Below are 14,700 nucleotides of genomic sequence, written 5' to 3' on the forward strand. Positions count from 1 at the left end.
AGTTGATAGCTACCAAGCTATGGATGATTTGATTTTTCCAAAATGTTCAGAATTTTGATATTGAATTTTGCCCCTCACTCATAGTAAGAATAAAGCCTTTAAAAATTCATAAAATGGCACTATTTATTTATTGTTTGTCAGTTTATTTTTCAACGTTTATTTATTTTTGGGACAGAGAGAGACAGAACATGAACGGGGGAGGGGCAGAGAGAGGGAGACACAGAATCGGAAACAGGCTCCAGGCTCTGAGCCATCAGCCCAGAGCCTGACGCGGGGCTCGAACTCACGGACTGCGAGATCGTGACCTGGCTGAAATCGGACGCTTAACCGACTGCGCCACCCAGGCGCCCCTGTCAGTTTATTTTTGAGAGAGAGACTGCATGAGTGGGGAAGGACAGAGAGAGAATCGTAAGCAGGCTCCACGCTGACAGCACAGAGCCTGACACGGGACTCAAATTCATGAAACTGTGAGATCGTGACCTGAGCTGAAACCAAGAGTCAGACGTAACCGACTGAGCCACCCAGGCGCCCCCATAAAATGGCACTATTTAAGGCCCTTCTCACAAGGAGGCTCTTTCAGGGAGAAGCAGTATGCACAGCGTTGAGAACCAAGTCTCTGGAGCCAGGCTACCCTGAGTAAACCCCAGCTGTGCAGCTTCCTGCCTGTGTCACCTTGGGCAGGTCATTTAACTTCTCTGTGTCTCATTTTCCTCATCTATAGAGTGGTGTTGAAAACCTATTACCTCCCCATGGCATTACGTGCTAATTAAATGAGTTAATACACAGTGTTGGTAAGAACTCCTAGGCTATAGGAGGCGTAGTGTAAGTCTTACCGGTGTTAGTAATTGCCGGGGTCTCCTGGTGAGCTGGCTTAATAAAGGACTTCCCAACAGCCCTTGCTTCTAGTAAATCGAGATGGTACCTAGCAGTTATCAAGTGCCTACTTTGTGCAATTTCTGTAATTACCCAAAGAGGCATGTCCTTGCACCATTCTTTTGGTGAAGATTCTGAGGTGCAGGGAGGTGGAGCAGCCTGCTCAGTGGCACGCGAGGAACGGGCAGGGCAGAGCTGGGATTCACCCCCAGCTCTAGCTGACCCACACTCTCGAGTCCTCCCATGTGGCCACGAAGACTCTTTGCTGATCATGAGACGCTAGGGTGCAGGTTAAGTAGCCTATGGCCTGTTCCTAACCAGCTCTGTCATGACTCAATGACCCTTTGACATTAACGCCCAAGAATTCCGAATATCGGGTACTGAATCAAGACCGGCTGAGACAGGTGAAATCTCAGAGTAAGTGATAATTTGGCTCCCTGTGATCTTGTAACCTCCACAGCTCTCTGTGAAAGCACCCTGTGGAATCTATATGGGCCCTCTCACATGTCAGATGAGAGAACAGAGGCACAGAGAGCTATGATGACACCCGGGGTCAGAGGCAGAGTGACAGAGCTGGGTTTGGAATCTGGGTCTTTGCCTGCAGGCCTCTCTCTACCACCTCGTGACACATCTGGGGGTGCTGATTACACATGCCCAGTATAAAGCGAGCCCTTGAAAGGGAAAATTGGCAGAATAGGAGATGATTAAGAACAGGGGAAAGTGCTAGAAATGCCTTAAAAAGCACCACCTCTTGTATCAAGAGTTACCATGTAGAGGCTTTACAACTTTGTGGAAAGGAACAAAGGAACAGAGTTCTATTTGGAGGTCTTCTTTGTAGCACATTTGTAACATTGGCTCAGGACATACGGAGTGGCACAATAATATCCCTGTCGTCTAATTATGACTTTCAGGAGCATCTTCTTTAGAGTGCTCCGGTCATTTATCTTGACCAGTTATAAGAATTAAAAACATGGGGGCACCTGGGTGGCTCAGTCAGTTAAGCATTCTACTCTTGGTTTAGTCTCATGTCATGATCTGACAGTTCATAGGATCAAGCCCTGCATCGGGCTCTGGGCTGACAGTGGGGAGCCTGCTTGGGATTCTCTTTCTCTCCTTCTCTCTCCACCCCTTCCCTGCTCTCTCTGTCTCAAAATAAACATTTTTTTTTAAAAATTAAAATCATACAATATCTAATATCTGCACTGGTTTGTGAGGGCTGCTATAACAAGTTACTATAGATGGGGTGCACCTGGGTGGCTCCATCAGTTAAGTGAGTTAAATGTCTAACTCTTTCTTTTCTTGAAATACATTTATTAATTTTCAGGAAGAGAGCATGTGTGTGAGCAGGGGGAGGGGCAGAGAGAGAAGAGACAGAGAATCCAAGTGGGCTCCCCAGGCAGGGCTGGGCCTCATAAACTGAGATCATGACTGTGGTGAGTTCATGACCTGAGCCCAAATCAAGAGTCGGTTGCTTAATGACTGAGCCACCCAGGCACCTCGCGTCCGACTCTTGATTTCAGCTTAGCTCACAATCTCACCATTGGTTATGGGATCAAGCCCTGCTGGGCCTGGGCGTGCAGCCTGCTTAAGATTTTCTCTGTCTCCTTCTGCCCCTCCCCTGCATGAGTGCTCACTCTCCCTCCCTCTCTCTCTCTCTCTCTCTGAATTCCCGCCCCGCCTCCAACAAACAAAATAGGGTAGATTAGTGGACTGAAACAATAGAAATTTATATTTTCTTGATTCTGGAGGCTAGAAGTTCAAGACCAGGGTATCAACAGGGTTAGTTTCTTCTGTGGCCTCTTTCTTTGGGTTGCAGATGGCTGTCTTCTCCGTGTGTCTTCAGAGGCTTCCTTCCATCTGTGTATGTGTCTGAATCTCCTCTTATAAAGACATAAGTCATATTGGATTCGGGCCTGCCTTAATGACCTCATTTTACTTTAATTACCTCTTTAAGGACTGTGTCTCCAATACATTCATATTCTGAGGTACTTACTGAGAGTTAGGACTTCGTCATATGAACTTGGTGGAGGGACCCAATTCAACCCATAACAATAGATCTCACATTTGCATCTATTTTTTTTTTAATTTAAGAGTTTAAAAAAATTTTTAATTTATTTTTAAAACAGAGAGATACAGCAAGTAGGGGAGGGGCAGAGAGAAAGGGAGACCCAGAATCTGAAGCAGGATCCAGGCTTTGAGCTGTCAGCATGGAGCCCAATGCGGGGCTCAAGCCCATGAACCTTGAGATCATGACCTGAGCCGAAGTTGGACCCTTGACCAACTGAGCCACCCAGGCGCCCTGCATTTACATTTATGTCTACGTCTATCCTTATATCATTGTCTGTGGGTCTTATCTGAACCCAAAATAATGTTTATAATTCCTCCAAATCCTATTGTATGACAATAACAGGACACATCTCTAATTTCCCCACCTTAATTAGCACGTGGCCTGTTAGCACAAACTTATTAGGAATGAGCTGCTCACAGCCAACTATGTAATTCCCTGGCCCCTGAGACCTACTGCTCCATTAATGCTGGGAAGGGTGAGCACAGCTGGGGAAGTCACCGAGCTGCTGGCTGGCAATCAAAGCCCGTGTGGTGTCAGATCTGAAAAGGCACACTGCGGGTAGCAAGAAAGAAGCTTGCACCGGAGCGCTTCTCTGGTCTCCATTCTTTGATTCTCTTTGAGGTGGACTAAAGGCAGACACTTGTCAATACACAAGGGGTGCAGATGTGAATGTGGGGCAATTATTGGCTCCTTTAAAGTAAGCAGGCTGTGTGAAGCTAGAACGTGCAGGATTTTTTTTTCTTTTTCCTTCTTTTTAAGGAATCAAGTTTATCCAAGAATTTGGCATCTTCCCATATGCTTTCCTTCCTCCCTTCCTGCCGCGTTCTTTCCTTTGCTTCCTTATCTCCCTCTTTCAATTATTCATATGGTGAGGGCCTGCTAGGCATAAGGCCCTGGGCTCAGTCCTGTGAGAGGTAGGAAGGGGACTCTGAGGCACTCGGCCTTGCAGGTTTTGTTCTGCTAACCTCACCCCTGCTCTGGTTTGGGTTAGTGAACTGCGTTAGCTATGTTGGCTAACGGTGCTGATCTCTGGCCCTCCCTCCTCCCCCCTCCCTGGGGACTTGGTGGCACTACTTCATCAGCCCTCGGCCACCTTCTTACACCTCCTTCCCCTCCGTCAGTGCCCAGGCAAGCTCCTGGCCATCCGGGCCCATAGGGATCACCAGGCTCTGTCTCGCCTTCCAGGCTGCTTTGTTTTCCTCTCTTTCTGAGCTCTTCCTTTTGATGCCTCCCACTTCTTCCTCTTCTCCTGATTCACATCGATCATCTCCGATGAGCCAGCTTCATGTGAAAACACAAAGGTTCTAATGATCTGCTTCCTCTCTGCCCACTGTTATTTATTCCAGGGAACACAGAGCTCATCAAGAACTCCCTCCTTGGAGCCAAGGGAAAAAGAAGGCATCATTTGTCCTTTTCCACATCCCTCATCACATCTGAAAGCTATTTCCCAACCACTGAGCGTTAGGTCGTATATTTTTTAAAGTCATGAAGGATTAAGGATTGAGCTTCCACAATGTGATTTAAACCTTATCTGCAGGTTATAAAACGTTAAGATTCATCTCTGGATTAGAATCCAAAATAAGCACATACTCTGCTTAAAAACTTCATTCTTGGGGTGTCTGGGTGGTTCAGTCGGTTGAGCGTCTGACTTTGGCTCAGGTCATGATCTCGCGGTCTGTGAGCTCGAGCCCCCCGTCGGGCTCTGTGCTGACGGCTCGGAGCCTGTAGCCTGCTTCGGATTCTGTGTCTCCCTTTCTCTCTGCCCCTCCCCTGCTCATGGTCTGCCCCTCTCTCTCTCTCTCTCTGTCAAAAATAAATAGTAAAAAAACAAATTTTTTTAATTCATTCTTATAACTTAGTTTGGCAAGAAGTGGTCAGACCTGTTTGTTGTTGTTGTTGTTTTTCCAATCACACAGACATTGCCAGAATGTGTATTCTCCCTACACTTGCCAACCCCTTGGAAGACCACCTTCCTCCTCTCCTGCTAATCAGATTCATGCCCTGTGCAAAATCCTGCTCCTCTACGAAGGTTGCCTGGGAACCCATGAGCTCCTTGCAGTCCAGACTCTGTCTAAGCCATCTTTGTACCTTAGCAACAAGTAGAGCCAGGTACCTGATAGAGATTCAGTAGAAGTGTGGGGAATGAATCAAAGAACTTTTCTCCAGCCTTCTGTAATTACTCCTCTGCTTAACTCTAACATATTTAGTGCCTGTACCACTCATTTGAACACTGATGCACCTCTGACTTGTTAATTAGCCCCTTTAAGACTGGATGCTTTGTCCTTCCCACACAGATTGCCTGTTCCTTGAGGGAGAAGGACAGTGCTTCAACCCCCCCACCCCCCCCACCATGTTTCTATTGCCTAGCACAGAGATGGTGCTCACAAGTGTTGTCAATTTGAGCCCTGTTCCTTTTCACTGGACAGCAATGTCTGTTGGGGACCACGTTCAGAAAACTGATCTTGCAGAAGCCACAATTTTATTGTAAGGGCGTCTATAAAAGGAGTCTGGCTTCCATGCGTTTCAAACGGAGAGATAAAGTATTCATCAGCCAACTGATGCTTAGTTTTGTTCAACCACATATTTTGAGCCATTGCTTTGCACCTGACACTGAACCACACAATGTTTCTACCTCACGTGGATTCAAAGTCGAGCGGAGTGTTTTGCTGCCCACCCCTGACTTGGGGACAGTGTTTGTCATCACCAGTGGCCCTGAGTGGTGGGCAATGGACATAGTTCCAGCCGCCTGGCCTGGACTTTCTGGGTGGTGTGGACCTGCTGCTCACCCTGTGTAGCCCCCTTCTGGGTGGTGCCGAATTGCTGCCTCTTCCCCTATCCCTGGTCCTCTGAGATCCAGAATAGATTTTTACGGCAAGTTAGCTGACTCCAAAAAGTCTGCACTGTGGTTTTTCAAGAAACTTCAAACTTACCGTCCTCAGGAATAACGCGGGAAGGGGAAATGAACTCTAACAAGGCTAATAACAGGGATTTCAAGTAGTGTTTTAGTAAGCCAGTCACAGAGTATTCACGTGTTAATTCACTGGCATGTTCCGTGGCAGAAGCACCCCTGCTCTGCCTTCCCCCACTTCCAACTGTTGTGCTGCAGCAAGATTTGGTCTGAATCTAGGCAGACCCCCCCCCCCCCTCTTTATGAGCTGCCCTCCAGATTCTGTTACAGCAAGTGTCTGGTGAAAGTGGTCCCTGCCTTGTCGCACACAAAGGCTAGGAGCTCTTTAAAGGGGCCAGCCTGCGCTTCTGTGCAGCTGCAAACATTTGTCAGTGTGGGCTCAGCAACCCAGGCTTTCGCCTGAAAATGAGTGGGGAGGGGTCTTGAGCACTCCCCCTCCCCCCCCCACCCCAGACCTCCCGGAGTGGGGCGGGGAGGGGAAGAAGCTGACAGTCTGAGTGGATGGAGACCACCGGTCCCTGGGGACCAGCTTGCGATTAGCTGCTTCTTGGATGCTCCGCGTGCCAGTTGAGCATCCTGCCTGAGGTCCAGAGCGTGCTGGCGGCGCATCTTGCGGTATATGCCTGCGTGGATTTGAGCCATCGCCCAGAGGCGAGCCCGCATTCAGACACGGTGGACCGGCCCCGGCAGTCAGCACGAATGCTCAGCTTTAGGCGTCTGCAAGAGCCTCCCGACTGCATGGATTTGGCAGTCTAATCAGCCGAGATTACTGCCCGGGAAGATTTGTGAGCCTGATCCGCGCTCCAGCTGCTGTGACAACTTCAGGGCTGGCTGTTTACTTCTCTCGGTGCCTGGGACTCTGTTCTGCACCGCAGCCACTCCTGCCACTTGCCCGGCTCTGAAGTCCTCTGCCGCGAGGACTCGTCTGACGGCATCCCCAGGAAGGGGGAGCAAGGAGGGGTTAAAAGACGAGCAGAAACCCCCCCAGCTGCTCAACCTCTCGTGACTGCCTGTGTTCTGGGGTTCTGAGAGGGACCGTGCGCTGCCCGGGGAAGCAATGCAAGTCTCCATAGCCTGCACAGAGCACAATTTGAAGAGCCGGAATGGTGAGGACCGACTTCTGAGCAAGCAGAGCTCCACCGCCCCCAATGTGGTGAACGCAGCCCGGGCCAAATTCCGCACGGTCGCTATCATCGCGCGCAGCCTGGGGACGTTCACCCCTCAGCATCACATTTCTCTCAAAGAGTCCACCGCAAAGCAGACTGGCATGAAATATAGGTATGGATGTAAGATTCCGTCTGCCCGGGGTTTCTGTGTTCTATACAGGTGCACTGGGGGACAGTTCATCGGTTTTGAGAAGTGACTTGCCCATGGATGGGTTGCTTAATTTAGAATACTCAGGTGTCTCTAAAATAGCTCCTTAGGAGAGGGGACACCTAAAGAGGTTGTGTTGTGTGTGTGTGTGTGTGTGTGTGTGTGTGTGTGTGTGGTATTTTTAAAAAAAATGCAGCCCATTTTGTATATTCTAAAGTGTTACGAACACCTTTAGCAGTTGAATGAATTCCAGTCTGCAGAGACTAACACAACTGCTGGAAACTGGTATTGAGATCAGGGTAGTTTTTCAACAGCAAATGTGTTGGTCCTATTTTATGGTGCAGCCTGTAGTTTCTGTGCTTATACTATTCAAATTAGTTTCCCATCTAGTACTGCATTCTTATTTAGCTTTCAAAAGACTAAGGCAGCAAATGCTGTGCAAGCTCTTAAGGAAGTTTTGTTGCAGGAAGAAATGCCTATAAAGGTAGATTAGGTTGAACACTGACACATTTAAATCTAAATTACCACTCGGAATAAAATGGAGACCTTCTTGTGAAATACGGAGAAAAAGTCATTCGTGTTAATATGCGTTTCCTCATAAATTTTTAAGATCCCTCTTCCTCTAGCTTATTTTCCATAGCTGGAGGCCTTCCCAGTACTAGTTGATGCTCTCTTTCATAGAGAATGACTTAAATTTGATAAGTAGAAAATTTCATTATTCAATTATGTGACTCCTGCCTTCTCATGCTATCTGCCTTGCACTGAGCCCTCCTGGCTTTATTTCTTTAAAACTGCTGTCCTTCTAGTCTCAACGTGGTTGCAGAGGTAGAGGAGAGAAGCTAATGAGGCATCTTCCAAAGGCTTTGGTTGTTCTACTTTGCAGATACGATTTTGTCAATTACTCACATTTAACTATCCCTCATCTCTGTTAGGAGCCAGGTTTCAGGATGAAAGGAACTTGATGCAATGAACATAATGCACACCTCAGGCTTCCCACGTGGGGTTTCTGCAATAGGCATTTAAACCCATTTCTACAAAAGTTACCCTTGAAAAAGTTTCTTTGTAGAGGTACTGGAGAGCTCCTCCTTGCAAAAGCACCAAGCACTGTTGTTTTGATGGATTTTTGAGCCATTAAGAAAGCAAGCCATGTGCTTGGGGGAGGCACTAAAATACCATAGCGAAAGCTTTTTGCCCCAACCCCGAAGGATGCTAGCAGCCTACCTTCATGCAACTCTGTTTTTCCCAGTGTTTACATGGTGGGGAAGGGGGGGTGCCCACAGTGACTGTTAGCTAACGGAGACCGCAGCCTCCAGTGCATTGGCATTTTGTATCGCGGCTGACTTGTGTGGCACACACCCAACCCTGCCCTGAGGGCTCTGGTCTGCCTGCAGTCCGGCTGCTGTGAGGGAAGACAGCTGCTGTCTTGATCAGCAGGGCCCCTGGGAATGGGACTCTCGGAGATCAGGCGGACCGCAGAGGTCGCTTGAATGGTGGCCGCCAGCATTCTAGCAGCACCGTGAGCTTTGTTTCTGTAAACCAGAAGAAATAAAAAGTAATACCCTTCCTTTCTTGTGGCAGAGTTTCATAGTTGCTTATGGATCATTGTGTTGGAAGAGTTTGGTTTTGCGAAGCTTCTCGGAAGGCAGGAGATATCCAGGAAGGTTTTTCTGGTGATATGTGCAGCTCAGCTCAGGTTGGATAATAACTGTCTCTCTTTACAAAAGCTCAGTGTGCGAGTAAGATTCACGTGGGCACCTTCCATTCCTGGCAACTAAGGACAGCTCTTTTCTGACAAAAAGTTAGCCATCTGCGTTTTTCAGTATTCTTAGACTCCTTTGTGACTTATGGTGACTGGACAAGATTCTCCACTTGCCTTTTATTCTGACCCATCCTACCCATGACAGGCAGGTGGTTCTCTGTGTGTGTGAAAGCGACTTAACCCCTCTCTCCTTCAAATTCCACCCAGTGCCTTTAGGAAAGAGGTTGAAATTATGCCAAATGTACACTTAGGGTTGGAGAGAGAAAGAGAGAGGGAGGGCGAGAGACAAGCTCTGCACTTTATAAGGAAAAAAACGGGATAGAAATGTTATTATTAGCCAAATTATCATTTTCTTTGTCCTTAATGTCACTAAAATAGCATGTGTTATTGATAACAAATAGCAAAAATTTAAAAAAGTGGCTAACTGTGTTTACAATAACCTTGTCATCCTTGAAAATGATTTCCATAGGAATAGCTTAAGCTAGGATTTATAAATTCTACAGAATAAAAAAAAAAAACAACCAACAGCAACAACAACAAAAAAAAAAACCCAGTGTCTTTTCATTCATCTTTTTGCCAAGGGGAGGGCTCATAGCTTTCATTAGAATTTGAAAAGTGTCCACCACTCACTTTTCTTTTTTATCTAAAAGCAGTGTTACAGAGTGAAGAGGTATTTTAGTCAACAAATATTTATTGAGCATCTATTCTGTACTAGGAGCCCTACTAGAACTGGGCTCCCAAAGGTGCAGACAGCAGACAAGGTTTGAGGCTTACATTCAGGTCGGGGAAGCAGACCACAAGCAAGAAAACAAATCATAAAATCTATTAGGAGACATTCGTAGGAAGACTTTATTTGGGGAAGATGATGGTCATGCCTGGGCTAACTTCTTCACCTTGAGGTTACTGTCCCTGCTTCAGTTCCAGAATTACGCCTGCATCTTGGGGCATGAGTGAAAATGTGCCCATGTCTGCCATCTATCTGCCAACCCAGGGACTTCCCTCAGGTGCTACCTGGACATTGAGGACCTACTTGTTACAACCCTGATAAAAGAGTAGAATGCCTCTTACTTACCTGATGCTTTATAATTTTTATGTTTTAATGCTTATTTATTTGAGAGAGAGAGTACAAGTGGGGAAGGGACAGAGAGAGGGAGACAGAGAATCCCAAGCAGGCCGTGTGCTGTCACACAGAGCCCAGTGTGGGACTTGAACCCATGAACTGTGAGATCATGACCTCAGCCAAAACCGAGAGGATTTAACCGACTGAGCTGCCCAGATGCCCTCACCTTATAATTTCGAAAGCCCAACTCCTATAATAGCCCATGATTACCGTTCATTAATCAGGAACTCATGAACTTGGGATTTAGAAAGAATTAATTTCTACTTGTGTGAAGCATCTGAATTCTGCAAGAATAAATACTCAATAACCTTCACAGCACCATTGTGCTAAAAGCTTGCTTAAAGTTACCTATTGTTTCAAGGCTGAGGATAAAAAAAAAATCCACTAGAAAAATCTGCTATTCAAAGGCTACTTTTAGCCCAAGAGAACAAGATTCCACCTGTTATTCTGGGGACTATCCTGTATGTAAACAACATAAGACTATTGTGTTTCTTACAGTTTTTACACTTGTGCTTTGTTAATGCAGGAGAGTTGCTTTATTTTAGTTTTGTGTGTTTTTTAAATCTCCAAGTTCATCACACTGTGTTAAAGTTTGATGTATGCTCTGTAACCATACATGATCGATGTAGATCCGTACGTACCTTTCATCATAAGGAAGCCAAATCACTGAGAATAGAAGTTAAATCAGATTTGTTTTTTGGATTTTTTGTTTTGTTTTGTTTTGTTTTGTTTTTTGGTTTTGCTTATTTGGGTGGTTGGGTGTCTTTTTTAAAATAACTTTTTACAATGATTCTACTAATATTTGACATGGTCTCAGGCCTTTTGTCATTCAGATTTGAGCATATTTGTACTGATATCTACCCACCCCCATTCTGATATTGTTACTTTAGTCCTAGAACAATTTGAATATTGATGGACTCAATTCATTGAGAAAAATCTTACCTGTAATATATACACCCATATCAATAAAACTTTGTGCTGTAATGTTACATAAAACAGGCTTTGAAGTTAAGAGAACCCTTTACAAGAATCAATATTGTTGAGCAATAATCTTTAAATTCCACTTTAAGAAGTTACTTTTTCCAGTTTTTTTTTGTTTTGTTTTGTTTAGCTTTTTAATGTTTATTTCTGAGAGAGAGAGAGAGAGAGAGAGAGAGAGAGAGAGAGAGACAGCAAGCAGGGGAGGGGCAGAGAGAGGGAAACACAGAATCAGAAGCAGGCTCCAGGCTCTGAGCTGTCAGCCCAGAGCCCAATGTAGGACTTGAACCCACAGGCTGCAAGATCATGACCTGAGCCAAAGTCAGATGTTTAACTGACTGAGCCACCCACACACCCCACTTTTCCCAGTTTTTTAGGTTAATCACCTTGTACCATTTTGGTCACTTAAAAGTGTTTTTGAAATAAGTACAGATTCACAGGAATTTGTAAGAAAAATATGGAAAGCTTTTGTGTACCCTTAATCCAGTTTTCTCTAGTGGTAACATCTTGTATAACTATAGCACAACCTCAAAACCAATTAATTGACATTGCCATAATCCACAGAATTTATTCAGATTTTACCAGTATACGTGTATTCGTATGTGTGTATCTTTGTATGTCCATGCAGTTTTATCACATGTAGAAGTTTGTGTAACCACCACCACAGTGAAGAATCAGAATTATTCCATCACCACGAGGGTCCCTCATGCTTCCCCTTTGTAACCACATCCGTATAACCTTCCCCAATCCCTACATAGTCTTTGGCAACCACCGCTCTCCGATCTGGCTCCATAATTTTCTTTCTTCAAGAACATTTTATGTAAATGGAATCATACAATTTGTAATCTTTGGGGATTTTTTTTTCCACTCGGTATAATTCTCTTCAGACCCAACAGAATTGCTGTGTGTCTCAGTTCATTTCTTTTTATTCCATGGTTTGGATATTTCAGTTTGTCCTTTGGTGGATGAATGGTTTAAAAAAAGTCAGGTTGTTGTCCTTATTTTTAGCATGCATTAGATAACTTCAGATTACAACATTATCCTCAAATTCCTTCAGTGCCATTCAGTAGCTCAGGGAATAAAAATCCAAAGTACCTAACCTGGCACCTGTGGTCCTTCATGGTGTGGCTTCCATCATTTTTTCCCAGTTGTGACTCTGTTCTCATCTTTCCTCTGATGACCACATGCATTCTCAGAAGTACCTACTTGGGAGAGGACCCATCACAGTGCCCGGAACCTTCTTGGTTTTTTGGTGCTTCTGTATCATTTCCCGTTCTGGCTGTTCTAGTCTAGAATTCTCCTACCTCACTTGACCAGTCAGGCAAACTCCTATGCATTCTCCAAGACCAAACACTAGCATAACCTTCTCAATAAAACCTTGCCCGGCTCCACTCCACTTAGCATTAAATACTCGCTCTTTCGTGCCCCCACTGCAACTGGTTCTTACTTCTGGGATGGAGATTATTGATGGCATACTGTTGCTATTATCTATTTGCATCCGTGTCTTCCCCAGCAGTCTGTGAGCAGCTTGAGTTTTGGATTTTATTCATCTCTGTAACCCCGGAATCTAATCTGGCACCTGGCACATGAGAGTTACTTGATAAATGCTTGGAAAATGAACGGCTATGTCTGTGGGACGCTATTGTAAGTGCCAAGTGGGAGGGTTGTCTCTTGAGTCTTTACAGTTTGGTGCGACTAGGTATGTACACAAAAAGGCTGCATATGTGAGTGATACAAAGAAGGATTGTTGCTATAGTTTGAAGAGACCTCATTTAGCAGGGGCTGTAGGAGTCAGGGAGAGGTCACATGAGAAAAGCCAGGGAAGCTTGGCATTGAAGAAGGAGAAACGCCAAGATGGGCACAGAGCAGGAGGGGAACAGGCTACAGCAGGTGGGCAGCATGTCCCAAAGACTGCACTTGCAGGGTTGAGAAATCATAGAATAGGGCAGAGGGTCCGTGCAGGGAGGTGGGGGAGAGAGCATCTTGTAGGTAAAGAAGGGTCAGATTATGGCACCTCGGAGGCCAGGGGAATCTGTTTGAGGCATCAGGTGAACATCAGCAATGGAGGTTGCTGATTTTTGAACAGGTTGTCTCCTTAAAGTTCTGTTAAGAAAGGATTAACCTGGCAGTTGTTCCAAAAACAATTTGCGGAGTTGTAAATGTGAGGTAAGAGAATGTGCTTTAATTCCGTAGCATTCCCTCTTTTCCTACAGAGAATCGAGACTACACAGAAGACTCAGACCAGATGCTTTTCCCATGCTTCTCCTTTCGCAGCCTCTTTATTAAAGCACACGTGTCATCCACCATTCCTTACCTCCCACGAATGGTGGGCAGGTTTTGAATCAAAGCAATTGAAGTGAAAGATCAGTCTTGTCAGCCGATTACGTAAAAGGCACCGAATGTGTGTATGTGTGTGTGTTTGCGCACATGCGTATGGAGAAAAGTGGGAGGAAATAGGTGGGCTGAAGAGGGGGGAAGAGAAGAGCCTGCTCTGTGGCTGTGTTTCAAATAGAAATATTTGATTTCAGTCCAGAGAAGAGAGCAGCTTGGTTTTTTAGAATGTCAGTTTTTTTTTTTTTTTTTTTTTTAAGAGTACCGTTGTCGTTTCCACTGATAGCATGGGCTTTCCTCTCTTCCTCAAAGCAAAATGGTGAGAATGGGGAGGTGGAGAAACCTTCCTGAAAATTAGTTGCTGATTCAGTCTCATAGAGTTTATTCCACCTCTGCAAGACAGCAGTCAGAAGTCTGGCATCCATGGGCTGGTGAGAAAATGGTAGGAGGGGAGGCAGCCTCCCGGAAGTTGTTAGGCAAACGTCGTTCCAGTTCCATGGTTCTGGAAGAGTGTGTGTGTGTGTGTGTGTGTGCGCGCACGCACGCGTGCGCCTGTGTGTGTGCATGTGTGGGGCACATACAAGTGAAGGAATCTTTCCAAAGTGTTTCCAGAAACAGCTCATCTTCCAGCTGTAATCTTCAACTGGGTTGTTGCAGATGAAGTCTCTAACCCCAATCCACGCAATGCCCCCCTTCAGAAGTGTACTCCTTTTATAGAAATCCTTTCTTTAAAGAAAATTCTGCAAATACTTGAACTTGTGGTAATTTTGAGAAATGTTCTGAAGGGAGGAAAGAAATCCCATTATGTTCACAAGGGAAATCAGATTCATATATTTGACTTTGAATTTTCAAACTCATTTCTTCAAGTATATAATCTGTCATAAGTATATTGAATGGAATGAGATTTAGGTCCAGTGAATCTGATCAAAACATAGGATTCTTGGCTTTTTGTTTTTGAATTTGACATTCCTTTTGGGAGAGAAAACCCTGGTATGAGAAGAATTGAATTCAGAAGCATTGATTCCTACTTTACAGGAGTATCAAAGCCATTCTGGTAGTCATTATTAGACTATGATAAAAAATTATTCAATGTTGCCAATTAATCATTGTTGTATGTTTAAAAAATGTTTTGGTCACCAGTTTCCTGCTCTTCAGAATTAGAAAATAAACAGTGATAGAGAGTGAAGAACTTAAGGCAAAAGTCTTAAAAATATCCATTTCAATACTTAGAATTTTTAATCTTATGTGATCACTAGAAATAAGTAAATTTGTAGTGGAGGCTAGTGCTGAAGGAACTTTAGATGCCATCCAATTCAGTCCTATTATTTTATACAGAATGGCCAGTTCCT

At 45.0% G+C, this 14,700-nt stretch overlaps 1 protein-coding gene across 5 annotated transcripts in view; it reads left to right on the forward strand.

Annotated features, from left to right (window-relative positions):
- The window catches only part of KCNAB1 (potassium voltage-gated channel subfamily A regulatory beta subunit 1), a 415,847-nt gene that overhangs the window by 139,794 nt on the left and 261,353 nt on the right, over positions 1 to 14,700 (forward strand). The window contains exon 1 of one of the 5 annotated variants that reach the window (XM_025912885.2): positions 6,129 to 7,127. The exons of 3 other annotated variants lie outside the window; for them this stretch is intronic. In XM_025912885.2, coding sequence (XP_025768670.1) covers positions 6,907 to 7,127 — 221 coding nt within the window. In that variant the 5' untranslated portion in view covers positions 6,129 to 6,906. Of the gene's footprint in view, positions 1 to 6,128; positions 7,128 to 14,700 lie in introns of those variants that run through there. One more of the 5 variants, XM_025912883.2, reaches the window with a different exon arrangement.

Source organism: Puma concolor, chromosome C2 (genome assembly GCF_028749965.1).
Source record: "Puma concolor isolate L17-30 chromosome C2, mPumCon1.1.hap2, whole genome shotgun sequence".
Taxonomy (NCBI): Eukaryota; Metazoa; Chordata; class Mammalia; order Carnivora; family Felidae; genus Puma; species Puma concolor.